At 39.5% G+C, this 24,367-nt stretch overlaps 1 protein-coding gene, 1 non-coding gene and 1 pseudogene across 3 annotated transcripts; all 3 read right to left on the bottom strand.

The window, feature by feature from the left end:
- Nucleotides 1-705: 705 nt before the first annotated feature.
- LOC124246730 (ribulose-phosphate 3-epimerase-like) lies at nt 706-3,741 on the bottom strand (annotated as a pseudogene).
- LOC124248033 (U6 spliceosomal RNA) lies at nt 781-887 on the bottom strand. The gene has a single exon (XR_006890915.1). It is a non-coding gene; the product is annotated as a U6 spliceosomal RNA (small nuclear RNA).
- A 3,040-nt stretch (nt 3,742-6,781) lies between the features above and the next one.
- Nucleotides 6,782-15,326, bottom strand: FAM162B (family with sequence similarity 162 member B). 2 transcript variants are annotated; one of them, XM_046675198.1, is made up of 4 exons: nt 15,014-15,326; nt 14,765-14,873; nt 10,151-10,259; nt 6,782-7,269 (listed from the first exon to the last, which is right to left on the bottom strand). In XM_046675198.1, the coding sequence occupies exons 1-4, from the start codon at nt 15,183-15,185 to the stop codon at nt 7,171-7,173; spliced, it is 489 nt and encodes a 162-aa protein (XP_046531154.1). In that variant the 5' UTR covers nt 15,186-15,326; the 3' UTR covers nt 6,782-7,170. The 2 variants fall into 2 exon arrangements, with proteins under 2 accessions (XP_046531154.1, XP_046531153.1); XM_046675197.1 differs by having other exon boundaries at nt 14,765-14,876; nt 15,014-15,320.
- Nucleotides 15,327-24,367: the final 9,041 nt, after the last annotated feature.

Here is a 24,367-nt window from a genome sequence, read left to right as displayed (position 1 = left end):
CTACCACATCTTTGAAAACTCAACTTAGGTTTTATCTGCTTTATATTAGCTCCCAGGGTGCCCTAAGAATTTGATGCATCTCATGAAGAGAAGATACCAATTTAAAATGAGCAAGAAAGAGAAAAAATGCATTAGTATAAAATAAAAGAATATTGTATTTCTGGCTAATTAATTTGGTCATCCTTGCTATAGCTTACTGTCTTTTAAAAAAAATCTGTTCTTACTTGCATCCTAGAGTTAAAATTTCTCATAGAAAGATGCTTCAATATTGGATACTGAAGAGTATACATTAAGGAAAATTCCTTTTGAGCCTATTCCAACAAGTCTTTCTATGTGAAAGTTGAAGACAATTTTATGAACTCTTTTCTCACGTAAAAAAGGATATTTAAGTTGTACTATATAACTGACAAACCCGGCCAGTGGCCTTGTCTGTGAAGTTTTTTTTTAGGGATTGGAAATTATACTGGTCCCTTTAAAGGGGGAAAAATTCAAATTTCAATATTGACAAACTTCTGCCTTGTACCTTTTTTTAAAAAGTTTTTCCAGTCTTCTATGACTTCTTGGCATCTTTTGTATTTGACACAATTTTTTTTTCAATTTTCAATATTTTTATCGTTTTATTGCAATATAATTGACATACAGCGCTGTTTAAGATGTTTAGCATAATGACTGGACTTACACATATTGTGAATTAATTACCACAATAAATTTAATTAACATCCATCATCTCATATAGATACAAATAAAAGGAAAAGAAAAAACGGTTTGTTCCTTGTGATAAAAAATAGGGAATACTTCACGAATTTGCATGTCATCCTTGAGCATGGGAGATGCTAATCTTCTCTGAATTGTTCCAGTTTTAGTATACATACTGCCAAAGGGAGCACTCTTATATTTTCACTGTATGTTTATTTTTAAAGAAAAAGAAAACAAAAATTGGACAAGTCCAAGTTGTCCAGGCAATAATAAACTCAAATCTTTCTATCATGTCTGATATTATAATCTTCTGTATAAATTTTTAAGTTAAAGATCTTTCTATATGCCTATGTTGTCTCATTTGGGTAAAATGCAACTTACTCATGACCCAATGCTGTCCTAGACCTAAATAAAAACAAATATTAAGAATCAAAATTTTACTTTATCATATTAGAGGGGAAAAAAGCAAGCTCCATTTATGCTTAAGTATTAGCGTTTTTATTTTTCAAATCTTATTTCTCAAAGGTCATAGAAATCTTGAGAAGTTTAATGACTCTGGTCCTGTTATTTCTTGCCATGATTTATTACGTGGCAAGAGTAATTATAAGAATGAAAGGGTCGATACATATTTGTTTTCTAAGTATATTTTAGAACACATAAACCTTTTAGTTTATAGATTAACTCTGTCATCTACTAGCCTACCTGTTCTTTCTTGGAATAATAAAATACATATCCTTGGGGCCAAAGATCTATAGTTCTAGAATATTCTCAGCTATCTGGTTCTGCTATAGAATAAAGTTATATTGGAAACAAGACAATGTTAAGTAAAAGTAGCTTGCTTTGCCTAACCCACCTCCCAAGGCTCCATTTGTAAAAAGAGTACAGACCAGAAATCCCATGTCCACTATATCCTTTCCAGGATATCAGCTTGTTGCTCACTTTTAGTTTCTTCATTTTTAAATTAGGGACAAAAATACCTGTTCCAACACTCATAAGAGCAATTTACAGATTTAATGAAATTATGTCAAAGTACTCTGTAACCTGTGAAACTTAAATTTATGTAACGATAACTACTTCGTATTGAGCATCTTCTACGTTCTAGGAATGGTAATGGAAGTTTTACAAATATAATGTTACCACTTTTAATCCTCCACACAACCCTGCAAGGTTGTTATAATTACATTCAGCTTATTAATAAATTAATAAAGCTCAGAGGTTGAGTGCTTTGCTAAGGTAAAACAGCTAGAAAGGGCAGAGTCAGGATTCAACTGGATATTACTTCCAAACGGAGACTTTACTTTCCCTTTCACTCAGAACTAAGGCAACAGCATTATTTAATGTCCTTAAGAACGGTAAGTGGGTTAAAGAAAGGGGAAAAAAATCACTGAATAACCTGCCCCTCCAACAAAGCCGACAGATAAAACCTATGTTTACATTTTAGAATAGATCACAGACTACTTGAAAACCCCTGGACTTCACATATTTTTTAATAGTTTTGATGCATCAAGTGTAAGGTGAAAGTGAAAAATAGATAAGTTCCATTCTAATCGTTAATCAAGTATGTAGACAAATCACAAATGACACAAAACAGGAAAAAACTTAAGCACTTCCTTTGGTTTTGGAAAACTTCTGAGAAACAACAAAATTCTTTTTAGGAAAGCAGGAAAAATAATTTTATAATAGTAACTAATATGCCTTCCTTAGTCATTAAGACAATTTTTGTTTATAACCTTAATAATAAAGCAATATATTTACTCTTTATAAAAATCAAGTCACCAAGTAAAAGCAGAATATTCACCACACTAAAAATATATTCACAATGTATACATCAATTTCTGACCTTTCAGAACATCCTGTAAAATAGATTTTAGTCATTGGAATGAATAATCGCTCAGAAAAGCAACATTACCTCGCCTGCAATATGATTTGGTAGTCAACGTTCTTGCTTTCTAGTTAAAAGTAGAAATGTGAGCAAAAACATTGGGCTCTTTGACATTTCATTAACCAAGAGAATGTTTCTGGGCAGCCTCTGAGCAAACATTCTCTAACACATTGGTCACAGATACGATACCCTCACTCCTCAAAATGACATTGCCAGACACAATCATGTTACCTCAGGACTCTACATTTATGGGCGGTGTCAGGACCCACTTCACAGTCAACCTCTAAGTCCAAAGATGGGAACTGGATCCTCAACCAGTGAACCTTTGGCATCATATCATCCATGAATTTCTGCCTTCCAAACCCAGGCCCCACTGTCATAACCAAGGCTATCTTTATCTGATTAGCCCATGGTGCCAAATGCTCACCTGTAGTTCCTGGTTTGATGGCAAGGTCAACTTCATCTCATTCTCACTATGTCTTTGGTCAAAGCCCCTGGTTTCTCAGTAACCTCGAGATTAAACTATATTGATGGGTTCCTGCTACAGCCTTTGGTTTTACCCACTGTTCCAGCCTGGATGCTATCATGTGCATGTCAAAGCCTATCTGGACACTTTCTACCACAGGGTGGCCAAAGGTGACGCTGGAGACAAAATGCATCCAAGTGCACAAAATTGGCCCCCTGAGTCTAGCATCCAAGGGGCTACTTTTTTTTCCTTTCTCATTTATTCCTTTTTGAAGTTCCTTAGATCTTCCATTGTAGATTGCTTTTCTTATTCTTATCTTTTGGTCATCGGCTCATAGCTTTACTAGCTCTTTTATTTTATGATATGGCCAGATGTTCCAATGAGGGGACTTCTTTTTAAAGATTAAGTATATCTGACTAGAAACATTTTAAAATCACTTGAAATATTTACTCTCCATGTGCCCACTTGATACACAAGTTTATTTATTTAATTTTGCTTTTTAAAAGTTGATTGCCTTTTTTATAACGTTTTTTAATTATATAAAACATTTATATTGTTCTAAAGTCAAATATATAAAAAAAGATATATCCAGAAAAGTTTAGTTTCTATCACTGTCCCCTCCAACATATTTCCTCCCTTCTCCTTTAAATAACATTAAAAATTTTGTTTTGGTTGGGGCTGGCCCCGTGGCCGAGTGGTTAAGTTCGCGCGCTCCACTGCAGGCGCCCCAGTGTTTCATTGGTTTGAATCCTGGGTGCGGACGTGGCACTGCTCATCAAACCACGCTGAGGCAGCATCCCACATGCCACAACTAGAAGGACCCACAACGAAGAATATACAACTATGTACTGGGGGGCTTTGGGGAGAAAAAGGAAAAAAATAAAATCTTTAAAAAAAAAAATTTGTTTTGGTTTATCCTTCCATTATTTTTTAATATAAAAATACATTTACATATCTCCTCCCTTTATTGGATAAACAACAGCATACTACAAATGCTTTCTCCAATGTGCTTTTTTCACTCATTCCATAGCAGAATATAGAGCTCTTCATTCCTTGCTGTACCTGCATTGTACTCCATTGTGTGGACATACCATTATTTATTCAATTAATCCCCTATTGATGGACATTCAGTTGTCTTCAGCCTTTGCCATTGTAAATAGTGTGGCAGTGAATATCACTGTAAATTTCTGGCTTAATAAATACATATGCACTTTTGCTAGACATTGTCAAATTTCCCTCCTTAGGGGCCATACTATCTTTCATTTCGAACAGGAACATATGTACCTCCCTTCTCACAACTTTGGAAGCACAGTATGTTGTTCAGGGCACTTTTTTTTTTAGCAGCTTTATTGTGGTGTAATTTACATATCATAAAATCTACCTATTTTAAGTGTACAGTTTGAGTTTTCATAAATTTCCAAAGTTTTACATTACTACAATCCAGTTTTAGAACATTTCCATCACCTCAATAAGTTCTCTTATGAGCACTTTTAATGAAATAGTTAGTGTAGATTTATTGGGGGGTGGAGGTAACACAGATGCATAAATTCTAGCCTCAAATCTATGTGATCAACTTGTGGTTAAGTATTCCTCAAGAATTGTTTCCAAATTTTCGTTTAGATCTAAAGATAAGTAGGTTAAGTTTCTCTTCCCTTCCTCCCTCTCTCTTTCCCTCTCTGTCTGAGGCACTGTGATAGTTAGTTTTATGTGTCAATTTGGCTAGGCTGTAGTACCCAGTTATTCAATTAAACACTAACCTAAATGTTGCTGTGAAGGTGTTCTGTAGATGGGGTTAACATCTGCAGTCAGTCAGTTGACTTTAAGTAAAGGAGATGATCCTTCATAATCTGGGTGGGTCTCATGCAATCAACTGGAAGGCCTACAGAGCAAAATGGAGGTTTCCCTGAGGAAAAAAAATATTCTTCCTTTGGACTGTAGCCTCAGCTCCTGCTGGAGGGGTCCCAGTCTGCTGGCCTGCCCTACAAATCGTGTAAGCCAATTCCTTTACATAAATCTCTTTATATATACACAATTACATATATATATATACAGACACTCTACCATCATCACCAAACCCCACTTCAATCCTCTGACAGTATAAGCTTTCTGGGATTCTGGCTTCACATGGATGTCCATCTTCTCAACGTTTACAGGTCTCGTGTTTTTGTCTATTCTCCCTGGCACATGACCATCTAGGATAGCCAGATGCCCCCATGGAAAATAGCAGCAAAAGATAGGCTTAACTCTCTGGACTTTTACTTTCTTATTGTCTATTGCAAGGACCTTCCTTCTTTTCCCAACAGTTGAGTCAAATATTTTTAAAGATGTTTTAAAGAATATTTTATCCAGAATTTTTAGTTCAATACTGGATGACTTCTCTGGAGGTCTAGTCTTCCATCTAATCAGAAACGGAAATCATCATATTCATCCTTATAAACACTTTGAGTTTTTCTATAATATTTAGAGTATCCCAGGAGTGCTCAAACAAGATGCATATAAAGAATTTCAAGACAGTATACAGAGTAAGATATTTTTAAGATGATTGATTTCCAGATCTTTAAACTCTATATATATCCTTTCCTAAAACTGATCTGTCCAAGAATACACTGTGGTCTGCCAGTTCTCCTTTCTCAGCTCTCCTCATAACCAACTTTGTACTACTGTGCAAAAAAAAGAAAAAGTACTTCTCACCCATTCTGAATCTTATTCATGCTTTGCTCTGTGGTACAAAATCCTTCTGGGTGACAAATGGGTAATTCAAGAATGGACAGCTCCTGAGGAAGAGTTCCAGATGGCAAAGGAAAGAGAACCTCTGTGCAAAATGCAAAAGTGGTCAGTGCCTTGGTTCATCCAGGGGATGGACTCATAACAATGTTTCATGCCTTCTCTATCTATCTTAGAGTTGAATTCAGAAGTGAAACTATTGTCACAAGAACGTGTATTAATATTCTCATCTTCAAATCAAAGTAAGACTTTTTCTAACAAAAAGTAAGTATAAGTTTGATTTGGCTCATTAGCTTGACAATGAAGACCGGCTTTGTCCTTAAAACAACAAAGCAGATACCCTCCATAAATTGAATGAACTAACTATGCAACTTCAAGGTTATGATGGCATTACATTTAAAGTACATTTAATATACAATAAACTGGAAATTATATCTTTTCAACTACTTACATTTATGATTTAAAAAATTATAGATGCCAAATTAAAAATGTGTGAGAAGATATATAATTTTAAAGTTGTTTTGGGGCTTACTTAAACAAGTTTGAAGACCGTTGAGAGACAATTTTTCTTTCTCTAATGTTTTTGTCCTTTTTAAATTGCTTTTGCAATCACTGTTTTAGTACTTTTATCATTTTAGAATAGCTTTTGAAATTAATAGTTCTTGGTTTGTAAGACTTTTCAAACCTATTTCACCTAGTTGCAAACTACGAAAAGACTAACCAGAAGGACTATCCAATTACTAAATACAGTAGTACTTTTGTTGAAAATTAGTTTAGATTTTAAAGAGCCATTAGTGATTTAGTTCAACCTCATTTTAACAACATGCAGAGAATGCTCGTTTTAGCATTATCTGTAATGGTCAAAAACTGGACCAAATATCCAGATAAATTGTGGCATATTCACACAATGGAATACTATACCAAATAAAAATGAATGAACTCGTGCTACACATAATTTGTGGATGAATCGCATGATATAATGTTGAATGTAAGAATCCACACTCACAACTGCATACTGTGTAATTCCATTTATATAAAGTTCAAAAACAAGCAAAACTAGTCTATAAAACTCTGAACAATGGTTACGTCTGAAGGGTAATGACTGATAGAGGGCAGAAAGGAGGCTTCCGAGGTGCTGTTGAAGGTCTACCTCTTGATGTGGGCAGTGGTGACACAGGTGTGGTCATTACGTAAAAATCTATCAAGCTGTACACACTTTTGTGCACTTTGCTGAATGTGTGCAATACGTCAATAAAAATTTACTAAAAAGTCAAAACATAAAAGACTGTACTTCTGGTCACTAAAAGAAAACCATGGCAAATATTTTCTTAAACATTCTATTTTGCCTATCTTTTATTGTTGCTGATAATAGTGATGGTATTCCAATTAACACTTTAGAATATCATTTAGCCTTAGCCTGTGCAGCCAACGCAGCTTCCTCACGCCACTTAGCTTTCTTTGCCAGGTTCCAGCTCGTTAAGGATTCATGTCGTTCTACAGCCTGCAGAAAAACCCAAAGCAAACCACTGTGACTCTCCGGAAAGGATTTGTGTTTTAGGTAGACATACATAGGGCAGACTCTGTGAAGGGGAAAGGATAAAAGTAAGTTAAAACATCTGTCACAAACAGTAGCCAAGAAAAATGGGTTTTTGGTATAGAAAAAAAAATTACTTAAGTTGCTAGACTTCCAGCCACCCGGACAGATGATGTTAGAAATCTGAGCCCACCCTCTCTTGGCATACACAGAGAAGTTTCTTGGGTAAAAAGTAACAAAAGTGTTTTCAAATACTTTATTAAGCTCAAAATCAAGAAAGGGAAATCCTCAGGTAATAGAAATGGAAAGAATTCCAAAGGCGTGAATTGATGGAGAATGAGGACTGAAGTCAGGACGGAAGGCAATGGTTTCAGTCATAGGGCCTTAGGGGAAAACATTGGGTTTAGCAGCTGTGGGCTGGGAGTTTAATCTCTACACCAACAGGGCAGTCCAGGATTTGGATCTTGGGCTTGGAGCTGAGCTACTAATAGAAAGTTGGAGGCATGAGGAAAAGGTACTCTTATGAAATGACTAAAACTCCTCTCACCAGCCCAAGGAACTGGCAAGGAAACTAGGTATCTATCTGGGGAAAAATCACCTGTGCAAAGAAAAGATAATCAGCATCATAATTAGAAGGTAAGAACTCTAGCTAGAAAATAGATCTGAGGAAATAATCTAAATGCAGCACAGAGATAAAGATACAAAAAATAAAAAAGAGAAGTTAAGTGCCATGGAGGATAGAATTAAAAGTTCCAAGATACATTCGTAATAGGTGGAGAGAATAGAGAGAAGGGGAGAAGGGGCCATATTTGAAGTTATAACAGCTTAGACTTTTTCAGAGAGGAAAACTAAAGCCCTCAGACCGAAGGCATACAAAGTCCTTAAGAATAAATAAAATTTTAATAGATCTTGATGGATGTCTAATATGCACCTCACACTTAATACATCCAAAATGGAAGACTCAATATATTTGGCCAGTCATGCCTACCAATTCTTTCCCCAGCCTTACTGATCTCAACAAACGACACCAACACCCATCTAGTTACTCAAGCAAAAACCCAGGCTTTTTTGTTTCTTTCTTCCATTTTCTATCCTCCTCTGACACTGAATTGATTACAAAATTCTATCCTTGCTACCTGCCCAAATATATCTCAAATTGCTAGCCTTTTCTCCATCTCCATCTGCCATGCTCTTAGTTAAGGTAAATGCATTAATTATCCAAAATGAAAGGTGAATTGGAGAGAGGCAAGAGGGACAGCAGCGAGACCATCTAGAAGATATTGCCATAAACCAGGCAACAGATGTTGGTTATCTTAGACCAGGGCGATATCAGCAGAGATGGTGAGTGATCCAATTGTGGATATATTTCAAAGTGGAGCCAACAGGATTGCTGATGTATGATGACTTACTCATGAGCAGCTGGAAAGTTGATAAAATACTGAGTACCTGGGCGAGGCCATTTTAAGTGAGGTGGTCAAGGAAGCTCTATCTGAGGAGAAGGAGAATAAGCCAGCTATGGCAAGACCAGCGGAAGGAAGGAAGGCCTAGAGAGGAGAAAGGGTTTGGTGTATTAAAAAATAGAAAATATCTAGTGCGGAGGAAGCATAATGAACAAAAAGAACAGAGTATGAGACAGGGAGGGTCCAGACAGTATCAGGCTGCAATCTGTCATTTCAGAGCTAGGGAATCATCAACTTGGTGGGCAGTCATTTTATCAAGGGTAGGTTAAAAACAAGAGATTACTGAATTTCTTCATTTCTATGCTTAAGTGTTCAGCCCAGCAAATATTTAATAAACTTCCCACTTGAGAATAACTTCAAAGCATAAGATTTTTGATAAGCTAACAGAAATGAATGGACATGTACACAACATCAGTGAGCACAGAGGCTCTAGTTGCCATGTAAATTATCGGGTTCAAATACTCTTGCAAACCTAAGCAAAGAAGGAATCATAGGATTAGGCAGAATAGTAACAAGCTAAATATGCTTAGAGAATGAAGATGTACGGATCCAAGCAAACTATTCTGTGTGATGCAGCTGCCAAAATCTAGTTTCACCTCCAGCTGCACTACTGCAACGCAATGATCATAAACAAGGAAGTTATAACCAAGCTGAAACAGGGTCAGTTTTCAGTTGCAGGTGCCACAATGAAGAGGAACGCTGATAAACTAGAGTGTGTCCAGAGGAGAGCTCAAAATAGAGGGAAGTTGTTCAGGATAGAGAAATTAAGAGTGGAAAAGAGAAGACTCCTAGGGATGTGTTAGATGTCTCTCAATATTTGTGGGCCTACCCTTTGTGGTAAAAGATGATCAGCAGATGGAAGGATTTGGGGAAGCAGAAAACAAAATTAGAGAGTCATCAGCTCTTAATTTTTCTCCAGAGGTATTAAACAGAAACCACACATTGGAGATGACAAGGAAAAGGCTCATAGACAGGATGTAGACAAACCAGTCGGCATCGGTGAGCACTTCTAGCTTTTGCCTTTCTATTTCATGATCCTACGCAATGACTAACTTAGTTCATGACAGAGAATGACCGAGTCTAACGTTCACATGACAAAATTCTCCTTGTGCAGATTTTAACTAGGTTGTAAACTTCCTGTTTTTGTTTTTGTTTATCTTATAAGTGGAAACAAGCTTTTGCTCCTCCTGGCCATATAGTTAATTTGTTGACTCAAATTTCCATGGACATATTTGTTTCCAATATGATAGATACATGTGAGTGGCTCCAGGTGTCTAAGACGAAATTGTCCTCCTTACCTTGAAAGAACAGCAATAATCCCTGAACTGACAAAAAAGCCCATAGTATTTCTGGAAATTCACAAGTCTCTATTTTAAAGAGGTACTCACCCTTTTGGCTGATGCTATCACTGCAAAGCAGGCGATAATTGTGAATCCAATCATTATGTAACAAGCTTTCACCCGAGCTCTGTTTCTTGCCGCGTCTATCATTTCTGGCCTAAACCAAGACGTGTATTTTATTAATTATATTAAAGTAAGATGATTTTCTGACTGGGATAACAGACAATGATTTGTTACATAAAAATTCCAAAAATTTCCCTGAATGCAAACTGCAGATGTGAAAGACTTCCAAATGCTAGCCAGTTATCTTATCAATTTCAAATTAACAGGTATTTCTTCAGGTCTTAACTAATGTTAGCCACTATGAAGCCACAGCGTAGGATATTTAATTTCTAATTGCTCAAACTACAACTACTGGAGAGTATGGCCTAATTCTCCATTGTTTTTTTTTTTCCTCACTGATTGCGGTAAAGGCTAAGATTTAAAGCAGGGCTGGCCCATGGCATAGTGGTTGAGTTTGTTTGCTCTGCTTTGGAGGCCGGGATTCACAGGTTCCGATCCCAGTGCCAACTTAGCATCGCTTGTCAAGCCACACTGTGGTGGCATCCCAAATAAAAGGGAGGAAGATTGGCACAGATGGCAGCTCAGTGACAATCTTCCTCAAGCAAAAAGACGAAGACTGGCAACAGATGTTAGCTCAGGGCTAATCTTCCTCACACACACAAAAAAGGAATTAAAGGATATGTATGTCTATGATTTGTGTTCATTTGGCCCAGCGTTATTAAGTAGACTTTGTTTTCAGTTTTCAACAAGTTTTTTTGTTTGTTTGTTTTTGGGGTTTTTTTTGTTTTTCTTTTTGAGGAAGATTAGCCCTGAGCTAACATCTGCTGCCAATCCTCCTCTTTTTGCTGAGGGAGACTGGCCCTGAGCTAACATCCGTGCCCATCTTCCTCTACTTTATACGTGGGATGCCTACCACAGCATGGCGTGCCAAGAGGTGCCATGTCCGCACCCGAGATCCGAACCAGCGAACCCCATTCCGCTGAAGTGGAACATGCGCACTTAAACACTGTGCCACCAGGCTGGCCCCTGAACAAGTTATTTTTTAAAATTCATTTTCATCATTTTCTCTTTTTCACTGGCCTGTCAATCTCTTCTTGCTCCCCTCATCCTATCCCAATTAAAGTCCTATCCCAATTAAAGAGACTATTATACATTTGTGAGAATATCTGTCATTATACTGTTATACATTTTACATTTTGTGAGAATGACTGTTAGAGAAAGGGTGTTTCCTTCACGGTTTTGGCATAAAGTTTTCAAAACAAGTGACCAAAATCACAATAATTCGTCAAAGAAAAAGACATCTTCATTTTCTTGTTATTAGTATTCTGAAATATTATACGCTTATTTGAACACTGGGTAATCTTATTTATTAATAAAGTTATCTGTAAGTTGTCCATGATTTTAGCAATACTACTTACAAAGTAGTGTTACAAAAGTAATCATTGCCTGTGGGCCTTTTACATTGAAATAAACTTGAACAATTTGCAATAGGGGGCCAGCCCGAGGCCCAGTGGTTAAGTTTGTGGGCTTGGCTTTGGTGGCCCGAGGTTTCGCCGGTTCAGATCCTGAGTGCAGACATGGCACCGTTCATCAGGCCATGCTGAGGTGGCATCTCACATAGCACAACCAGAAGGACCTACAACTAGAATATACAACTGTGTACTGGGGGGCTTTGGGGCGAAGAAGAAGAAGAAGAAAACAACGAAGATTGGCAACAGATGTTAGCTCAGATGTCAATCTTTAAAAAGAAACAAAAAACAAAAACAATTTGCAATAACATGAAGCGGCAGTTTATAAATACACACATTTAAAGCACTTGATTCTCGAAAATGTATTCAGCAGCATTCTTTCTTGCCTAACGTGAAGTTTAAATAGAACATAGTTACACTAAAAAAATTCCAGAAAGACAAGTTGCAATTTCTCTTACAAGTGAAAAACTTTTAACTTTTTCACTAGTTGAAAGAGCACAGAAAACCAAATATCTAGTCTGTTTTCCTTAGATTTTAGGCAGATTAATGTCAGTTTTAAACTGTTACTTGCAAACAAGTGAATATGAAGACATTATTAGATTATATTTGTTGTTGACTTTGGTTCCAGATGGAACTTAAAAGATCTGATTTTTTTTACCCATCCATCTGGCTTTGATCTGCTATACCAAATTAGTTTAGCACTGATAAAAACAAGAAAAAGTACCGTAATTATTAAATATCATTAGTGTATGGTACAAAAATTATAGGCCACTTATTAATTACATGTCCATTAAGAACAAAAAACATGAAAGCTGTTTAGATTGTAAGTCTAACACTCAGCTTAGGAGGCATAGCTCTCTTAAATAGCAATTTTTTTAAAAAATTAAAGAAGAAAATAAAACGATACATATTCAAATACTTTTATCTTTCCAACCCCAAACTACAATAGGCATATTGTTCAAAGTTAAATTTTCCTGTTTATACTACTTCTTTTGACTGTGATCCTGGGAAAATGAAATCATTTCTGTAAAATGGGTCTCTTCAGGGGCTGGCCCCGTGGCCGAGTGGTTAAGTTCGTGCGCTCCGCTGCAGGCGGCCCAGTGTTTCGTTGGTTCGAATCCTAGGCGCGGACATGGCACCGCTCATCAAACCACGCTGAGGCAGCGTCCCACATGCCACAACTAGAAGGACCCACAACGAAGAATATACAACTATGTACTGGGGGGCTTTGGGGAGAGAAAGGAAAAAATAAAATCTTTAAAAAAAAAAAAACGGGTCTCTTCACACAGACAGCTATGTTAATGCCATACTGGGCATAGTGTCTCTTGACAAGCATTAATTTATCATAATGCTGGTTCCTTGCATTCTTGATTACTCTGTTACAGCACTAGAACTCAAAATCCCCCAACACTGAGGGTGGTGTTTTATTTTTCATTTGTTTATGTTCTCTTTCCTCCTTCATTTTGCATTTAAAGTATAAAATCCTCAGGCATCAATTAAAATTTGATAACCAGAGCTTGTGAATGATACAGGCTTTTCTGAGGCTAATTTCTGCTTTGGGCTAAGTCTGTAGCTCGGAGTCTACAGATCTCAAGGAAAACAGAATTTGTCTTAATATTTAATAATAATATTAAAAATAATATAATTTTTAAAATATTTAAAAATGTCTCTGTGGCTCATTAATGTTAAAAACAGATTCCAAATTCCATGTTATTTCAAATTCCCTGTGCATTCCTCATTAAATAATTTGGTCTAAGAAAGAAATAAAAATGTTTGAGAAGCCACTGAGTGACCATTTCCCACCACGTGCTTTTTTCCATTTATTTGAGAGGTTTTTGGTAACTAGTAAACTAGTAAGTAATAAAAGTGTTGGCAATAAGTGCAGAACAAGATGTGGGCCCAGTTTCCATTCTAATAGACATTGATTACATTGTACAAATATATGTAACATTTGAAATCTTTATTTGATATTATAGTTCTAATATCCCTTTAAAAAAATAAAAGGTCAGTTTAAAAAGTAGTAGATTGATTTTGTTCTTAGTTTCCTTCCTTCTCTTTTTACCCACGCTCTTGTAAAAGTTTTGAGAATGGGGCCTGGCTGGTGGCCCAGAGGTTAAGCTCACATGTTCTGCTTCGGTGGCCCGGGTTCGCTGGCCCAGATCCCGGGTGCGGACATGGCACCGCTTGGCAAACCATGCTGTGGCAGGCGTCCCACACATAAAGTAGAGGAAGATGGGCACGGATGTTAGCTCAGGGCCAGTCTTCCTCAGCAAAAAGAGGAGGATTGGCGGCAGATGTTAGCTCAGCGCTAATCTTCCTTTAAAAGAAAAGAGTGCTGGGAAGGTTTTCGGGCTTGGCATAAATGGAAACTATAGAAAGATGGGTTTTCACAGGTTTCAGTTCCTTTTTTTTTTTTTTTTTTTTTTAGGGTATCTTCACCCTGGAGATGAAGTTCGCAGCTTCGGTTTTACCCCTTAGCGAATCTCCATCTTGGGTTTGGGATAGCTAAGAGGTCTGCGACGCTGACGCTCCCGCGGGACCTAGCCCGAGGAAACCCGGTGCTCAGAGGGCTGCAAAACCGCGTCCACCAGGCGGATCCAGCCCCAGAAGAGGAGGCCACATGGATGCGGCTTCTTCCCAGAGACCCTCCATCAGAGGCCCCCTTCCTTGGGTGGAGCAGGGAGCCGCCTCCAGCCGGAGCCGCCTCCAGCCAGAGCCCCTCTCCCTCTTCGACGCCCCCGCAGCCACACGGAGTGCACGCGAGGACCGTGCCTCCTGTTTGGCCTCAGTGCTCCACTGCGTCGCCGCTCCGAGCTCGCTGGGGACCGGAATCTGGGCGCTGGTGGGAGTGCCCACTGAACTGGGTTTCCACTCAACTTCAACAATCTCCCTGTGGCTCAGCTTCCCACTATCCAGACAAGGAACCTGACATTTGACCGCACTAGGGGGGCTCAGGTAAATTCCTCAGGTTGGAGGGGAGGTGTGTCACTGTGAAGAACTGGTGGCACGGCGGCCGCCTTCGCTCCAGAGTGCGCCAAGGTGGAGAGGTTCATGGACTCCGCTCCCCTCCGGGCCCGGCCCGACCCGCCCCAGCGCGCGATACCCGGGCCGCGGCCCAGGCCACACTTACGGCACCCGAGGCGGGATCTCCTCCATCGCTTTGAAACGCCCGGTCCACAGCAGGATTTTCTTGTCGAATTGCGAAGGCTTGTGCTCGGCGGGGACCCTGTGAACCTTCCCTGCTGCGAAAGCGACAAGGATGGACGGACGAACAGACAGACCGACAGCAGTGGATCAGTGCGCGCTCACGCCTCCACCCCAGACCGCGGCTCCTCGCCCCCCCGTCGGTCCCTCCCAGGCCATTCCCGTCCCGGCTCACCGGGACCTTGGGGCCCTGAGCCGCAGGGGGCCCCGTCGCTGGAGTAGCGGGGGAGACCCCGGGACCGAAGAGCCGCGAACCGCCACCGCACCGCATCTCCAGGCGTCCCCGGGGCGCAATGGAGGATGCGCCCCGGGCGGAAGCGCAGGAGGCTCCCGACAGCCGCGAGCATGCTGCGCCCTGTGCCCACACCGCCGGCCGGCCGAGCCGGAGCCTAGCTCCTTCCCTCAGCTCCGCCCCGCGGCGCTCCCTGGGGAGCCCCGGCGGCGCAGCTGGAGCCTCTGACGCGTGCAGACTCGGCTCCTGGTCCCCGCCCCCGGCCTGCGACCCCGCACCAGGGAGTCACGACCTTAGGGACTGAGGGGCCCGGGGAGCGACTGCCTCTGCTTGAAAACTCCGGACACAGAGACTCACCACCTCTTGAGACAGCTTCTCTGCAGCTCGTTTTCAACGCATTTCTTTGTATCGAGTTAGAAACGTGTTTCCATCAGGCTTTCACTCTTTGCTTCCCCTGTTTGGTGCCCAAGGGAATAAATCTAACCTCTCCTCCAGGAAGAGCCAACAGTCCTTCAAGTGCAGGACACTTCAAATGTTTACCAAGTTAGTGTAAGGACATTCAACACACTCCTGATTTTCCCATGCAGCGAGTTTTTGAAGTTAGCTCCTCACTCCACAGTCCGCTCCCATGCTTTTTCTCTTTTCTAGGCAAAACCACCTCAGCCGTTACAATTGGTTTTTTCCACTTCTTTCGTTTCTTAGTAATATCACACACTCTCCACACTCCTATCAAAATGAGCCTTTCTTCTTCTACCTTGCACCAACTCCTCTCTGCTGAAAGGAGGGAGAATAGGCTATTTTCTGGCATCCAAATGGAAACAGGGTGTCTGAGAAAGGGCTTCTGGAAAGCTGTCTACTCTGAAGGAATTCATTTATTCTATGTACTCATATCCCAGGGACAAGAGACCTCAGCCAGTGAGAGTGCTCTTCAGAACCCAGCACGGGCCCAGCTCACCCTCCCCTCCTGTCTACCATCTCTGAGGTTTCTTCCATACCCAGACACTGCCATTTTTAGTTGGATTTCCAGATATTTCTTTTCTTCCTAACTAGACTGTCAGGTTCTTGAAGGCAAGAACTTCTCTGTAACTCCGAGTGTCTTTCATATAATGGGTGTACCAAAAGAAGTCAGATTAACATGTCTAGAGAAATATGCATTTAGAGGAGTGATTTTGGAAAGAACATGGGCTTTGCTTTCATATCAAGGGGTAAAGCCCCGGTTTGTGATGTAAGAGTTGCACAATCATGAGCAAATCATGTAAGTCTTCAGTCTCGGTCTCATTTATGAAACAGGAATGCCTACCTTTCAAGTTCATTCGTGCAATGACTTCAGGAAAAACTACTATATGCCAACCACTTCTCAGAGCTGGGGATAGAGCAGTGAACAATGTCAAGCTGGGATTAGGAGATGAAGATAAAAAAAGCAAGGTGAAAAAAAAAGTGAGCAAGGGTGGAGTGGAAGCTATTTAGAAAAGATGGTTAGGGACACCTTCTAAATGTGCCTGGCACATAGTAACACTTCAAAAGATGTTATTGTTTCTTTCTCCTCACACTCTTTGTTTTGTCCCAAAACACAAGGGTATTTTAATTCATTTAATCTCCTGTAGGGAATTGTAGGAGGCTATAGACTCCCTGAGGGTAAGATTATGTCTTATTCACCACCATATCCCCAGGCTGTAGCTGAAAAATTGGCACCTAGTAGATATTTAGTAAGTATTTGTTAACTAAATAAATGCAAATTTCTAATAACAAAATAGACTCTATCTGAGGTAGTTTAAGAGAACACTGAAAAACTACAGAACATATTACTTGGTGAACTGAGTGAAAAGTTCTCCCATTATTCAAATGTGTTATTTTTTCTTTTAAAAGTTTCTTTTTCTTCACGTGACTGAGAAGAAATATCCGTAGAGCTAGAGAAAAACATCTCTGCGAAACAACCCATCATTAATAGTTCACTAAGGAATATTAAACTAGCTAAATAAGTTTATTTCCTTGGAGAGATCCAAATGTCAGGCATCCACACGTGATTTTCTGCCTCAAGCTTCTCTAGTAACCCGGAACAACAGGGCACGAGAATGTGGGCTTGTGTCATGAGAGAAAGAACAATTTGCATTCTATTCTCTATTCCTGATGGAATTAAGCTCTTACTGTTTGGCAGTCGTCTACTTAAAAAGATTACTTACAGCTGCATGAGAGATGTTTTCTTTAGTTCTAAAAGTGGAGCAAATAAAAAAAGACTCAAATCAACTTCTAATAGAAGAAAAAGCTAATTGCATTCCTTTCTTTTTGTTTTTTAACCAGGACAGCTCATTTATACATTCAAAGTATTAATTGAGTGCCTCCTATGTGCGGGGGCTGTGCTAGGCAGTGAGGTTCCAGCAGGCAAGCAAACAAAAATCTTTGTCCTTCCACAGAGCTTATTAGGAACCCATGGTGGTTTCAGCTTACCCATTCACTTCTATATTGTTTTTCAATTCAATGGTTCATCTAATTTTATGTACGTACTGTTTTCAGTTTTGTTCCTTCAAGGCTTGTTTTTGATTAGCATGGTTTACGTTTCCATTTCCTTCCGTTAATTTAGTTACTTCTTAAGATATACCGTTATAACTAGAAATACAGTTTGAATAAATGTAGACTGAGTGTAAAGTGTGGGTAACTGTGAAGTTATTTTTTTGTTATTGAAACCTGCTGTGTGCTTAGCACTGCCCTAAGAGAAGAGATGCAAAGATTGCTGCAGAGCTGTCCCTGAGAAGATGCCCGTCTGCCTGGGATGATAGTCCCTCATCAGGAAATGCCTCACTCCCAAAGGAGGGGCTGGAGGACCTTAACTAACTTGGTTTCCAATCCCCTAGTAGTCTCTCTGTAAGGAAAGTTCTAAAGTGACAGACCCAGCTCACAGTGGTCTCCAGTGCTATGGGGCAGTCTTATCAAGTGGGCAGTCCAGGCGAGGGCCTGATTACCCACTAGGTAGCAAGCATGAACTTAGGATACCAGCAAAGGCTCTAAATGAGATCTCGAAAGCCATTAATGAGCTCCTACATACCGATCTTCACGTTACTCCTCTTAATTCCCATTTTCATTGCTGTAACTCAGTCTCTCATTCTCTCTCAACCATCCTGTTACGATGACTTTCAAAATATTGTCCTCATCTCTCGTCAATTCTTTCTCCAATCCTTTCTCTGCCTAGCCTCCAGAGATAGTTTCCTAAAACATAGATGTAATCATGTAGAACTTTCATGGTGCCAATCTCTTCCCTGTTCCCTCCATAACCCTGTACCCCACATCCTTATCCACAGACTACAAAAATGACCCTGAAAACAAATCATAATGAGGCAGGGAAGACTCTTTCAGTCTCCTGCTTGATGGTTTGCATAGTCTGACTCAAATTCTTTGCCCTTGACACATTCCTAGACATTTAAAGTGTCACTAACCACAGGTAGGTAGGTCATATCAAATTACTCTGTGCTGAGAGGATGCACAACAACTGTCAACTAACGGCACAGTTTATTTCTGGCTTGGACGGCTGGGTGTCATTGTGTGTGTGACCAGTGCTCATCAGGGCACGGCTGAGTTCTGACTGGTTGAGATGCTTCTTGTCCCATTGTTCTTAACGTTAGTCTTAGAATTACATTCAGAAGAAAGCAAGTTGGATTAACTGCTCCTGCACTGTTCAAAGCCTTTTATATTTTCAATAATACGTAGCTTTTGTTTGTCCTAGAAATAGCACATCTGAAAAGCATGCAATATTTATGAAGTACTATTTATGCAAACTGCCCCCAGGACAGTGAAGGGGCATCTGTAACAGCCATATCTCTCACATTCATTGCCTGAAAGCTTATTTTTGTAATCTAGTTCAACATCTATTAAGGCATATATGTCAGATTGTATGCAATTGCCTAATCACTTTATGGTGGAGCAGCCTCAGGCCCCAGTGATCAATTTCAAACTCCAAAGTTCCTAGTAACAGTCTTGTGTGACAAAGTTAGCATTTTACAGTCCCAAGAACTAAATCTGCTACAGACTTTTCACCCTTGAAGCCCGCTGGTGACTTTACATGGTTTAAATCTGAATGCTTCGGTAGAATTTTATGATGACAGACTAATGCTTCTCCAGCTCCCTGTCTTGCACCCCCTCCTCATACACATATAGGGAAGTGGTCTTGCAAAATTAATCATATGCATGATAAATGTACAATATAATACCTTACCCATATAGTTACAGTTAAAGAAGTTTGCTCTTTCATAATCATGATGTGAATGATGCCACCCCACATTCCCTTAAGATGTTACCTCTTGTCCTACATGCACTTGTACAATTCTTCAGCTTCTCTCAGCTGCTCGTCTCTTTCTTGGCTTATATGGTTGAGTTTTCTCAGAAATTAGGAATTGCTCTATTTGAATGTTTTGTCCATTCTGGGATAAAAAGTCAACTTATCAAAAGAATTTTCTCTTTCAAACCTTTTTACTTGAGGCTACTCATGCTGATTTCTAATTTCCAATGTAAAATATAAAATATCTAGGCATAGCTAATTAAAAGGACCAAAACTAAGGAGTTTCTTTGTTTTGTTTTGTGTTGCATATATCTGATTACACCACCACCCACAAATGGAAACAATCATTATTTATGATCATGGTAATGAAGATTTACGACAGAATTTGTTAAAGATAATTGGGAGGGCACTATCACCACAAATCATTTAAATTATCAGAGCTCCCATCAAGAGGTCTGGGTTGAGTTAAAGAACCAAAATCTGAGGAAATTTTTTTAAGAATGAAACTGGATAACCTAAGAGACAGAATGTTATAGAGGTTAAAAATCAGCTATTTTATTTGTTCATTAATTCCTTCAAACTTTCATTCAACCAGAGAGTGTGGATTTCAACATCTATTCTCAGAAGCTTAGTTTTACTAAATATCCAAGAATTATCTGTGGGGACCTGGAATTGGCCACCCCAAGATATGTCTCTTTGGCATCAGGATTATTTGAGGCTGATTGCTTTTGATAAACTGGGACAGGGAAGGAGGCTCTGAGGAATGGAACTTGCCTTTTGTTAGGACACTTACATTTGTAAGGTAAATCTCTATCTGTAAAAGATGCCTCCCTCTCTGTACCAGGAAGAAGAAAGGAGATGACCTTGTCTCTAGAAACTCTTAATCAATACCAAAGGCAAGGACTTAAATCTGCATTTTATTGTGCTAGTCTGGTAACCTCCTGTAATTGACTTCCCTCCCCCTCCCAATGCCGGCATTTCTTTAAGGATTAAGCATCTTTCCTTAGGCTAGGAACTGATTGTTGCACTCACCTGTGACCGCCCAGCTCCAGACAAGCGACTTGCCTCCTGCTATGCCCACCCCCACCGAGATAGCAGACCACTACCTGCTGTGTCCATCAAGCACTGTGCCCACAGGGCAATCTTGTGACTATTGTGGGAGGGACATTTCAATCACATGTGAAACACCCTGTTTGGGGGTATATAACCACTATGTGCACCCCACTTCTTGGGTGCCCTTTCTTCCTTCGGGAAGAAAGGCACCGGGCCATGGTTCCTCATAAAGCTTTGTTTAATTTTCTCTTGCTATTCTGTCTCATGTGAATTTAATTCGTTCTCCGGCCAGACGAACCCCCATTTGGGAAGAGGAAATGTCTTCCTCCCCTACATATCCATACTGGGCTATCCAAAAATCAAACATTAAAAATATAAAAACCAACTGTCTCCTTGAAAATATGCTTAATTATTAGTGGACTATCTGTGTGTACTTTGACTAAATGCTAACTCTAAAACAAAAAAATTTATAACACTGACAGGATGAGGTGTATTGATTCCATAATAAAGTTCTGTTTAGATCATGCAAGAAAGATTAAAGGGGATGGAGAGGCATGTACGGAAGCGTTAAATAGTCTTCACTTCTGAAACAAGCATTATATTTTGAGTTTGAAGTGTTTCCTAGCTTCCTCTAGTAGTCATCTAAAATCTTGAAAGGTAGTTTGTAAAAAGCTAGACTGCTCCAACAGGCAATTAAAGAAGTGCTTGCAGCATTTGCTAGTCATGTAAATGTTTCATTAAAAAATTGAATCATAACGTCACTTTTATATATACTGTCTTCATTGGCTTTATAAAATAAATTTAGTAACATATAAATGAAAAATATCCTGCCTCCTGTAGTAATAGGCTTCAATTAAGCACAAGATGAATCTCTATCACAATATACAAAATGCTCAAAAAATGTACAAAAAATGCACAAAGGAGAAAAACATGAAATTTTAGAGAAAGAATAAAATGTGAATCATATAATAAAATACAAAAAGAAAAAAGTTGGCCCTGGCCCTGTGGCTGAGTGGTTAAAGTTCTGTACACGCCACTTTGACAGCTTGGGTTCATGGGTTCGGATCCTGGGCACAGACCTACTCCACTCACTAGTCATGCTGTTATGGTGACCCACATACAAAATAGAGGAAGATTGGCACAGATGTTAGGTCAGGTTGAATCTTCCTCAGCAAAAAAAAAAAAAAAAAAAAAAAACACGTTAAAAAAGTTAAAATCAGTAGGAGATCCCTAAACACAGACTTATGGCTTCTATTCTAACTATAGAATATTGGGGTATTTGAGAACCCCAATAAATGACATCTTGATTTCCTGCCAATTTTAAACCAGTTGAAAAATAAAAGAGCCTGCTGACAGGAGACCAAAGTTTTACCTGTATTCTTCTTAAATTGATTGGAGGATATGGCATTGATCTGTAGCCACGTGGACTTCCTAATACTGAATTCTAGAATTAAGTGGACTCATCAAATTCCAGGTCACCTGGACCTGCAGACCTCCCTACTGACCAGAGTCCTCCTTGTAAGATGTGTGACAAGGGGAACAGAACAGAATGTGTGCCTTCTGCAGCCTGCAAGATTCATAGCAGAAGGAGCTGGGCCAGGCAGATTCAGTATTTTACCCTCAATCTCTCCAATCATTGAGGAAACTTGCCTGGGGTGAGATCATAGAGTACTTAACCTTCTAACAAATGTTATTATTACTCAACTAAAGGCTTGGAAATGTACCTATATTACTACCTGTATCAGTCATTCATTCATTTTACCTGCTATGTAGTTGTCTGTTTTTTATCCATTGTTTGCCTAATTTCTTGTTTTCCAAGTTTCATTATTATAAACTATGCTGCAATGAACATTCTTGACATATCTCATTGAGTACATGCGCAGTAGTTTATCTTGGGGTATTCACCTAGACGTGAAATTTCTGAATCAACATGAAGTAAAATCTTTATTGTATCCATTATAGGTTAAAAAGTTGAACCTGATAGGGCACGATAATAAAGTAATGTTATTCTCTGAACTCCCCCATGCTATCCCTCTAAATCCATCCTGGGAATGTTTGTTCTTTGCCCCTTGGATGAAATCTTGGGCAGGTTCTAAACTTTGTAAATTATTTTTGGAGTCCACTAGTCATTTTAGTCCTAAGAAGAGTCTCACTTTAGAAATTAAATGTCTAGTTTAGTGTAATGATAAATATTCTGCCTTTATTTAAAATTAAACTAAACTCAAGTCTATTTCAAGATGAAAGCTTGCCATGGGGAGACGAGAGTGTGTCACTTTCTTTTTTATCACTTCCAAGCTTTGTGCGCCTCTTCAACCTCTGATTGGCCCTAGCTCCTCACCCCGTTCACTAGGTCCTCTCGGCTCCCTCAAATCTGGAAAGGAGAAGGGCTGGGAGGAGAGGAAAGGGACAAGAAAGGACTCACTAGACAGATTCTTCTGTGGTCTGATGTTGACACTCTCTTTGATGGGTGTTAGAAGATGACTCTTGTTCTTGGGTTGAGGGGTGCTTTTTGTAGGTTTCTAGGAAAATCCTCCCCCACCTCCCACCATGTTGGTGGAACTAGAGCTTGCTCCTGGTGCAGCCACATCTATTCTCTGCTGCTGGACAGATGACTTTAGTCACGATATTTTGCCTTTAAATTTCTCAGTCATGTGTTAAACCCCAGGGTACACGTGTCAAGTTCTTCATGTGGTTCTTTCAAAACTCCTGTTTCTTGGTTTGAGGTGAGAGAAAGGAATCCCTCTGCCACCCACCTCCTGCCAACCCCAGAATAGGAGCGAAGGAAATTCCAAAGCTCTTCAACGCCTTTCTCCAAAAATTTCTCTCTTAAACCATCCATCTCTCCTGGCTTCTCCAACATCTTAAATATTAGGTAAGTGATAATGATCCTATGCCTTTTGCATATGACAGGATTCTTTCCAATTTGCCTAAATTGAAGGGATTATTACGCATATTATAAAGCTCCCAGTATCATGGGAAGGCTGGAGGAGTGGGCTCTCAGCCGAGCTTTCAGTAACTGCTCTTGGAACCATCCAGCAAATTGGCCTGGCAGGAACTCTACCTCCTCCAACCCTAGAACCACCCTGCCTCTGTTCTGTTGGGCAGCTGATGCAGCCTGTTGACCCAGAGCACAATGCCTCTGGCTGTTTCTTCACATTTGCCACTGCTAAAGCAAAATCTCATATGAGGACACAGCAGCAGCAAGGAGAATGTGAAATATATGTTGTTGTTATTTTTTATTTTATCTTGGAAAGGCAGCATTTATAATGGGTATCCATGAGTATGTCCACATGTCCACTATAAGCCAAAAGGTTCTTTTTGCTGACTTCTTTTTCGTGTAGTCATAGATAGCCCAGTGCCTTGCTTTGAGACATGGGGATATTTAGCATCTATTGTTTTGTGTATGTTGTGAGTTAGGGACCTAATTTATTTTTTCCAATAAGGAGACTCATTTTTCCTGCCATCACTCAATGAACCATCCATACTTCTGCACTGATTTGTAATGTGGCCAACACATATATCTGTTTCGCTTCTGTTTCATTGGTCAGGTTGCCTGTCTCTTCACCACTGTTACGCCGCCTTAAGTCCTCTTACCTTGTTCTTCAAGAGTTTCTTAACTCTTTGTTCTTCCCTATACATCTTAGAGTCTGTTTGTCAGTCCTGTTGAGATTTTTGTTGGAAATGTGTTGAAATTATTTTGTGGAGACCTACCATCCCTATGATAGCAAGTCTTCTAATCCATGATTAGAAGTCTCCATTTATCCAGGCTTTCTTTTATAACCTTCGGGAACATTTGGTTATTTTCCCATAAAGGTAATACTGCACTTCAGTTGACTTATTCCTAGGTATCTTATAGTTCTTGTCATTTTGAGAAATAAATATTTTTTCAATGATAGTTTCTGATGGGTTATTATCAATGTATGGGAATGCTACTGAATTTTCTGTGCTGATCTTGTATCCATCAATCTCAATGAACT

This window comes from Equus quagga, chromosome 11 (assembly GCF_021613505.1).
Source record: "Equus quagga isolate Etosha38 chromosome 11, UCLA_HA_Equagga_1.0, whole genome shotgun sequence".
NCBI classification, from domain to species: Eukaryota; Metazoa; Chordata; class Mammalia; order Perissodactyla; family Equidae; genus Equus; species Equus quagga.
Note: the sequence above shows the minus strand (reverse complement) of the source record. Positions and strands in the feature narration are given on the sequence as shown.

What these genes read in the sequence shown, in the direction of transcription:
- FAM162B (XM_046675197.1), bottom strand. Translation starts at nt 15,185, where the DNA reads ATGCTCGCGGCTGTCGGGAGCCTCCTGCGCTTCCGCCCGGGGCGCATC. An exon ending in GAGATCCCGCCTCGGGTGCC is followed by an intron (nt 10,260 to 14,764) that starts GTAAGTGTGGCC and finishes GTCTTGGTTTAG; the next exon opens with GCCAGAAATGATAGACGCGG. An exon ending in TGATAGCATCAGCCAAAAGG is followed by an intron (nt 7,270 to 10,150) that starts GTGAGTACCTCT and finishes GTTTTTCTGCAG; the next exon opens with GCTGTAGAACGACATGAATC.